Genomic DNA, 9,259 nt, shown 5'->3' with positions numbered 1-9,259 from the left:
ACAACAAAACAAATTTGCAATAAAGGCAAGCTTGATATTTCACATTAATATATACCAACATTTTCTGGAGGGACCTTGAGAAAGGAGGAGGTTTTAAAAAAAATAGCCAACAGTCACCATTAATAAGGGGAGAAAGCAAAAAGAGTACATGATGGAAAGTAGGGCTGCATGAAAATTCTCCCGTATGGACTATCAAATGAACAGCAAAATGTTAGGCCTGCTTAGCAGCTTACTACAATTACAGGCCCAAATGTGAAGATCTGGCAAACGGAAAATCAAATGTGTTCAACAGTCTTTGTTTTACAACAAATTACAGCATTAATGACACAATAAGTGTAACAAAATAGCTCTGAAATGTTCTATTCCTACTCAGGACTAGAAGAAGAAACCACATAGTCTCAAAAACACCCTGGTTAGCTGTTTTCGGCCTTGTAGAATGTACAACCGCCTAACAACCACAATGTCAGTTTTCATCGAAGGACATTTATTTGGGCTTTGATAGAGACCCAGGACATCATACCAATTAAATCTCTGCAGATTTATCATTTTTTTTACCTGCACAGGACAGACCTGCAGAGTTGCTGCCATTTTTCAGTCAAACCGCTATATTTGGGAGCTTGATGCACACTTTTGAGAAGTGTACTGTAGAAGAACCATGTGACTACTAAGTTATGTAAGTAGGTCCAGAGAAATGGTCACATATACGTCAACTATGTAAGAATTTGGAGCGCGTAGCCCATTATGAATTTAGTTGACTTATCCTGTTATGTTGAAGTAAGAAGTGAATTTCCAAGTCTGAGTACCTAGTGACGTACTACAAACGTCAATGTTTCTTTAAAGGGTAAAAAGGTTAACATGTTTGTAAAATGTGTGAATACAACTGCTGTCCTGATGCTGAAATTCTAGAAATTTAATTTTCTTGAATCTCACGAATCCTTGTAACAAGATAAAGAAGACTACAAAACAACTAAACATACACAGCTATACTTCTGAGTTGCAGTGACAGGATATTAGGATTACACATTAAAGCAATCATTATAAAATACAAAGATATTTGGAATTTAGATTAAAAAGAAACACTTGTTTAAAAGCATTAGAATAACAAAAGTGGGGGCTAACCATGAAGAACAAGTTGGTTTCGCTGAAGAAACTAAACTGTATCAAGAGAAAAACTGAATGGAACATGATTTAAGGTCGCACAATTCAAAAAAGAATTTAACGGAATATAATTTTAGATGTAATTAATTACAAAGTAAACACAAACTGAGGTAAAGAAATAAGAGTAAATTGTTTCTGTTAATTAAGAAGAGTAGCTTTGAAAACACCTGAAAAGGAAAGATAAAAGTAAAAGTATCTCACATAGAGAAAATAAAGAGAGAAAATTACTATAGTTTTCCCCATCGGAAATACTCCCCTTTCTGCAAAAATATTAGAATTATCTGCAGTAATCCCCTCACGAATAATAGAAAAGGTCACTACCCACCTACGACTGCACTAGATGTCATGAATGCACCTGCTACCAATATCAGCATGAGTTTTAGTTCAGTGGATATCAATACAGATGGGACATAAATGCAGAGTTAATAAGCTAACTGCCTTTATTTTTTGTATAAGAACTAGTCACCCATAGATGTCCCTGGATAACAAATATATATTGACTTTCTAAAGAACTGGCCCAGTTCAGTCAAATACTCTGGTACAAGTTTTAGAGAAGATACACAGCATTCCCGAGAACATTTATATATTTAGCTTTAGAATCTGTAGACCTTCTGTTAGCATTTGAGGCATATTGCTTAAAAAAGGAGATGTGAAAGAGTAGATTCATACAAGATTAAAAATTATGCCCAGAGTAGCAGCCAATGTAATTTTGGATATATTATATTGGTTTATGACTTGCATCAGGTTTAAAAATTCCCTGACAACATTTGCCTTTCTAGAGACACTGTAGCGTTCGCTCAGACATTACAGACAGTCCATTAACTATTCCAGGATTTCACCTAAGCATTGGCAATTATTGTATAAACTTCAAACTGACTGTTCAAAAGGATTATCCACATCATTTAATATATGTGAAACAGCTTGTAATGTTGAGTACCATGGAAACATGAGTTGGTATGGTTCAAGAGAATAATATGAAATCCAAGTTAATTGTTAAAAGAGTGCATGATTGGTAAAAGACCAAGGTAATTAAGGAGAGCAAATGAGCATTTGAAACCTGACATTTCTAACTTCCAGATAAAATTGTGTATGGGGTTTTAGGATGAGAATAAGTTTTTAGAGGAAGTTTAAAATCAATCAGTGTTTCAATAACATCCGTGTGGGATCTAATAGGTCATTTAGGGGCGAGAAGGATTAACTAGTGGATTCTTGACTAAGAGAACATGGTCAACTGGGTACAAGTGCAAGCTAGGGAATTGTGACTAACCACACATGTGATGGTGTACTGATATTGGTAAGGTGGTACCAACACAAAGAGCATTAGAGAAATGTGTTTCTTTGCTCAAATGTGTCTATCTGTGCCCCTGGTGGTTATGATGTATGAACTATGCATTAAAGAGGAAAGGTAAGAGAAACATAAAAAATGTAGCATTCAAGTTGTTAAGACTGACCTATTTGGCCATTTCCACAGCTGGATACTTTCCAGAAAAACAAGGGACATGAATTTTGAAGGTAGAATTTTGGCCTCCTAACCTTTGAAAAGCTGAACTTGAGAAAATCTACATGCTAATTATGTTGTGGACACAGCCACTATGTGCCTCATTGGAGCCTCTTCCTAAACCAAGTGCACAATAAACTCTTCCACTGAGGCAACAGGGTGGTCATCCAAAGTTAACATTTCAGAAAACCTCAAATACAAAAACAGGACTAAGCAATGGCAGAAAAAGGTGGGGTGACCAGGCAGAGGCAAAGTAGGGTTGACATTTCTGCAACAGCTCGAGAAGTGAAAAACTGCTATGCATGGTGCTCTTTGTATTGTCATCTGACATGCATGTTTGTGCTTTCATGAGATGCATATTTCAACACGTTATAAAAAATTATTTCTTAAATCCACAAATCAAGTAACTGGCCCAATGGACAGGATTGTCTTGTAAAAATGTATATTATCGTCATATTGCACTTATGTAGCCAGGGACCCATTACCATAGCGACTTACTCATTAGCACCAGGGTCCAAAGTCATTGTTCTGTAACCAAAACTAGGCCAAAAGAAGCTCAACAGCTACAGAGAAGTAGGGGGCGCTTGGTGGGGAACAACCAAGAAACATACCAAGCAACTATGCTGAGAGAGTTTCACTTCCGAGGAGTCTTTTTGCAAGGATCACTCACGTTTGTGGCAATCAAGCATGCTTTCTCTCCACATGAACAATCTCAAGCAGGGTTCAAAGGGAGCCTAGGTGTGATTTTGAACATGAGAATTTGGAATCCTAAAAACACAACAGCAGCCACACAGAATTAAAAAATAAATAAATATAAAAGCAGGGCTACCAAAAATTGACCTTGCCCTCCGCAATTACTGTCAAGCTAGTGGGAAATAGACAACCAACAATGGACCTACCACAAGAAAAGCAATATACGTAAAGAGACACAACTGACAGTACAAAGGGTGGTGATTTGCATTAGGAGACAGAGCTACGCCCTTACCACTGTAGCAGAATTCCATACCCTAAATAAAATGTGCCATTATTTCCAGTTCCACAAATCAGCAGTGATCTTGGTCTTCTGCCATAAAGCTGAGGTTCTTCAAATTTGTTGAAACTTAATACCTCAGCACATCATTGTTATCTGTGAAGCTGAAAATATCCAATTGTGATAGATGAAAACAGACCCTTGAGCCCCGCCTGCAAAAAGGAGGAACACTTGGGACTACTACAAGCCCAACATATTACCACAGACTTGGCTTGTTAAATGGTTTATTGCACTAAACCAAACATTGGCTCAAGACTTCACAAACACCACCCAATGGTCGAATCTAAACAACATTAGCAGGCAGTGAGGCAGGTGTCAATAATTTATTAAACTCTTGAGGTAGACGTTCCGCCTTTCCTGCCAGCGATCAGCTTAGTCGTTAACCAGCAAGTCAGACAATTCTCTGCATACAAAAATTAAAGAAAAACAGAGGGTTCTAGAGTTTCCTCTTTAAAACCATGGCAACTTTGCACTTTGTTAGGAACCTGTTCTAGACGTTCACAAAATGGTTGCAAGTAACAATGGTCGCTGACATTTATACGCGGTAGAATACAATGCTCTAATGGACAACTGCCCTTATCTTTTCATAATATCAGTGGTTAACATTTGGAAACTGGATGTCTCCTTGGTAAAGAGCTGGGTAAGCTATTTGCTAGCATTGAGGATACATTCGGCATTTATGGAAGTTCTCTATCGCAGCTATAATTGGTGTACTGGGCAGTTCTTTCTAGCACTAAAATAAAATGTCATACCAATCAAGTTCCCCACTCTTCACTGGTCGTTCTGTCAAAGCTTGCTTTAAAATCAACGCACAGTGGAAGCATTTGCATCTTAATGTGAACGTTTAATAGACATTACACAAACCCTTTTTATTTTATAGTCCTTTAACATCTGACTTTGATGAAAACGGTATAACAGCATCATAGAAGGAAATTACTCTGCGAGCACAAGTGTACCTCTTCCTGCATGACATATCAGAATTAACTGGCATAAGGATTCGTACTTAGTCTGAAAACATCTAACTATACTACAAAGTGACCAATCACCATCTTGCAGTAACAATTGAATTCACTTATCTGTTCCTTAAGTGCAAAATGATGTCGATAAAATGGCAATATCTCAAATCCATCAAAAACAGGGGTTCTTCTGGTGCGTCAAAATGCTGGATCAAGTAACCTCCAACTTTGTATCCTTCACCAATATGTGAGGATTACACCATTCTATTGAGGCACTTCTTAAAATTTGGCGACGCCCGTAAAACAGCAGGCCAAATTCGGCCAGTAAAAACATACTCCTTGCTGAGAAAACAATTTTCTTTTTTTTTTTTGTGGATACCACAACCTTTGTGGCTAGAATTCTGTCAACTCACGTGGATCGATGCAGTCTACATCTAGGCATACCCGAAAGATGAACTTACAAACTGTGGCTGAAGCAGAACGCGGCTGCCAGGCGGTGACTAATATGGGTCGATGGCAGCGTATTGCATCCGTTCTACCATTGGCTAGGGTTAATAAACAAGCTGTACATTTCAAAATTGGTTGACAAATTTATTTTGTGTCTGTCTACATTATCCTACATGCATGCTCACAGTCTTTTGTTACGCCTCCAATAAAATGTTAATTTCTTCTTCACGTAGATTTCCTAAATATTACAGCTGGAACTTAAGAGACATTGATGAATTGCTTTGGAACTCTGAAATCTGCTTTCCTTCATGCACACCATCATTTCACTTAGCGATTATTCACAATGTATAATCGTCTGCAATGTCAACCCTGATGACTGTAAGGGAAATATCCTAGCTAAAAATTATAAATATGCAAATACAACAAAAATATACATTGAAAAGCCACAGCTCCACAACCCTTTTCACCAAATAGTGGCTGAGAATATGGCATCTCTACGATATTTCCAGAGACTTTCAGCTTGTCAGGCTTGTGCAAAGGTAAACTGGTTTCCTTTGGTATGATTGCCAAGCAAACGAGTATCCCCACCCACCCGCCCCCACCCGACACACACACACACACACAAATCCTAGATTATCCATTGCACAGATCCCATCTTCACCTCCCCCCATGCTTATCGTACCTTCCAAAAGATTGACAGGATTTGGTACCGGTGCTTTCAGTATTTCTGGCAAATGTCACACTTAAAAAGTTCCTTACTGATAAGTTAGTTCCGCATTATAGCAGATTACCATAACAAAAAAAAATACAAACAATAAATTAAAAATTGACAAAGAAGCTATTTCGCTCTTAATTTTAAAACATCACTTTTTTTTAAACTTACATAAATAGGACATCTGGTAGGGACATATAGTGTGCAAGGTTCCTGCAAATAAAGAAAAGTTACATCACAAGGCCATGGCACTCCCTCCTGACAAATCCTCCACTTGGGGTTTGGGGATTTCAGAGAGGATGCAGGCAGAGTCGTGCTGCGGCTCTGGAATGCTTAGCTCCCCTGCTGAAGCTTCAGAGCCACAACTATCTCCAAGTTGATTGGGCAACCTCACGTGTCTCAGGGGGCAAAGTGAGTCAGGATCTGTAGTCACTGCCACTGGAGACCTGCAGTCCTCTGCATATGCTGTGTCTGCTCCCAGGCACTCCTGGCTAGTCTCATGTGAAGGCATGGATGCTTGTTCCTCAGGGGTACCGCAGTGATTAGGTGAGGAGGTAAAAACTGGGAAACTGGTCACATCTTTGTCCTTTAGTTCACCAGAAGTGTCTTCGGATTGCTCAAAACCCTGCAGTTCTCTCACTCCTAAAACCGAGTTTTGATCAATCTGGTAATAAACTACAGGAGCACTGCTTAGGAAAGTTTGGTTCCCTATTGAGGATGCCACCTGATCAGAGCTGCCTGTGAAGCACAGAACAGATGAACCAAGGGGTAACTTGGCATCAAGTAGAACAGGCGTAGTAGCCAAGTTGTCAATGGCTCCCCCAGACCCAGCCAGAGGTTCTTCCACTAGGCAGACACTGAGACGCTCCACACTGGAGTCTAGACTGAGGCTGGAGCCGCTTGAGTCCTCGTCCTCCTCTTCCTTCAGCCTCGCCATTTCCTCTGCGCTCTGCAAGTGGCGGACAGCAGTCTCGTTCTCCAGATGGCAGTTCTCTGCAATAAATTCCTGGAAGTCTTGAGTCTCTTGTGATAGGGAGCAGGAGTGACCGCCAGTAAAGACTTGAGAGTGCTCCTCCTCTGGGGACACCAGCCTGGCTGGCGGGCGCTTGTTCTCCAGCTCCAGCTTCATGATGGTGTGCAGGTAATGAGTTCGGACTCTAATTGGGTTGAATTCAATGCGTCCTGCCAGGTTCCCGCAGCCGTCCCTCGAGCAGCCACAGGGGAATGACATGCGATCAACCTGGAAGTAAAAGAAAGAACAAGCTTACAATTTACCTCATCATGAATCATTCTAAAAATCTCATGTTAATGGAAGCTAAATGAAAACAATGGGGAATGGATGGCTTAGCCAGCATGGAAGACAACGGAGATGCTTATTTTTCTACTGGACGGCTAAAAGGCAAGGCATTTGTGAAAGTTGTTATCTACATTTTACAATTTCCAGATTGGCCATGGTCAACGGTGATACCCTAATGGATGCACAATGGATTATGTGGGGTACACTGGGGCTGCGAGTCATCTGTCTGGTGGCAATGATTTAGAGAAAAAGAGCAAGGCGTTGCGATTAAAATGGACAGTATTCACTAGGGCAGACATCAAGCTGCAGAGATCAGCAATGAGGTCGAAATAAGGATTGCTGACAAATAGGAAGGGGGAGTAAGGACATTCAGCCAAGAACAAAGTATGAAAAAGAGTGAGATGTGGTGCAGTGTGAAATTGGAGGAAGTGAAGCGGTTAGCGGCCAGAGAGAAAAATTAAGATAAGGACAGAGACTGCCTGGGAGAGTAAGGCGAGTTGAAAAGGAAAGGTGTACCCGAGAAAGGGTTGACATTCTTAGAGATTGGCTGGGATAAGAAGCAGGGTTTCTAAAGTAGGGTGCCAACATAACTGGCAATGGTTGCAACACACTTTTACTAGCTGGTAAACTGCAAGCCCACACAGAAGAATAGGCTTCACTAAATACTTGTTCTGTGCCACACTACTATCCATCCATCTTTTCTGCCAACATTCACCATTCATTGTATTAAGACAGGGAGAAAGAGATCCTCAGATGAGTCTGCCTTAGGGCGAAAATGTGTAGTAAACATTACTTACTCAGACCATAACTGTGATCAATCCATGTCAGCCGAAAGAGACGTTTACTCATAAGACAGGCTAGTCAGAAGAGACATTCTCCTTCTCTTATATGAATCAGTGATGGAAATATTTCTGTTTGGCTCCCTGAAGATGGGTGCAAAGTCCCACACTCAAAACCACCATCAGAAATCAGCACTAAGTGTCAGACATTGGTGTTTGCATAAGCGCCCAAGTACTAGAATTAGTTCAGAATTAAACTATGCCTCAGATTGAGAGTCAAAGACATAATGACACAGCAAAGGAATGCAGCTTCGCCGTTGCTGTTTATTCAACAGGATCTGAAAAGTTATGTGTCCAACCGGATCTTTGGGTATTCGGTTTCTCATAAAATCATTTAATTTTTGGTTGTCCAGCCCTACTCTGGAAGGGTGTGATGTCTAATCTAAACTGCAGTTCTAAAGTCAGGCTAATGAAGGCTAATGTTGTGTACTGACAGTCTACCTTGTCTAACACAGTGCCACGTTTAGGAAAAGGGCCTTAAAGAGGGGAGATGGAGTGGGAAACAAGAGAGAAACCATGACAAGGTGCATGGTTATCTATGAGAATATATTATCTATCTATTTCCTGAAAAACAAAAGTTAAAGTAACATTATATTAGATGAAAGTTTCAGTGGCAATGTAAAAGTTTAAACTTTAAAAAATCTGCAGAAAATCACCAGTAATAGCTACCTCAACTATAACTCGTGCCCTAAGATAATTGTAACTCGACTGCCCGTTAATGACTTTGTCGACGAATCTTCACAAAACCTTTAAAAAATAAAGGAAAAAAAACCTCATCTACCTCAGCCTCCTTCCTGTACGTTTTGGAGTGATTTATCAAGCAAGGGCCTAGAACAAAGGGGAGGGGGTGTGGCTGGTCTTAAAACATGTACCCATGCACTTTTCCATATGAAAACTGAACAGCAATTAAGCTTTAAAATGTATGTATATATCACACTGTGGAGGACCTGCAGAGTCAACAGATCAAAGGATCGGATTGGCTCCCACCACATCAACAAATATGTGGGGGCAGTCATTTCAGGACTCGGAGACTCAGTTCCTGGTACTGGAAAAAAGATAAAAACATGTGGAGCAGGGTAGTTTTAACAGGATCATGCTTCTAAAATAAAAGTCCAGGGCCCTTGGGGTGTTTGGCTCAAAATCATATTTAGGGGGTGGGGAGGGGCATGTGGCTCCCCTGAACAAGCCTTTTAAAAGTCCTAAGGATCCCATCCCCCGGGGCCAACATTAAGATTTGGAAGAGTAGGATACTCAGGGCCATGATCGGTTCAGGGAGAGGGGAGGCCAGGCAGCCCACTACACACACACAAAAAAAGCAGGGT

At 40.4% G+C, this 9,259-nt stretch overlaps 1 protein-coding gene across 2 annotated transcripts in view; it reads right to left on the bottom strand.

The window, feature by feature from the left end:
* Window positions 1-5,013: 5,013 nt before the first annotated feature.
* Window positions 5,014-9,259, bottom strand: part of CSRNP2 (cysteine and serine rich nuclear protein 2) — a 57,618-nt gene continuing 53,372 nt past the window's right edge. Inside the window, exon 6 of one of the 2 annotated variants that reach the window (XM_069230908.1) lies at window positions 5,014-7,041. In XM_069230908.1, coding sequence (XP_069087009.1) covers window positions 6,037-7,041 — 1,005 coding nt within the window. In that variant the 3' untranslated portion in view covers window positions 5,014-6,036. The remainder of the gene's footprint in view (window positions 7,042-9,259) is intronic. The other variant, XM_069230907.1, reaches the window with a different exon arrangement.

Source organism: Pleurodeles waltl, chromosome 4_2, assembly GCF_031143425.1.
Source record: "Pleurodeles waltl isolate 20211129_DDA chromosome 4_2, aPleWal1.hap1.20221129, whole genome shotgun sequence".
Lineage (NCBI taxonomy): Eukaryota > Metazoa > Chordata > Amphibia > Caudata > Salamandridae > Pleurodeles > Pleurodeles waltl.
The sequence above is the reverse complement of the archived record's forward strand: the minus strand, read 5'-3'. Positions and strand labels throughout refer to the sequence as shown.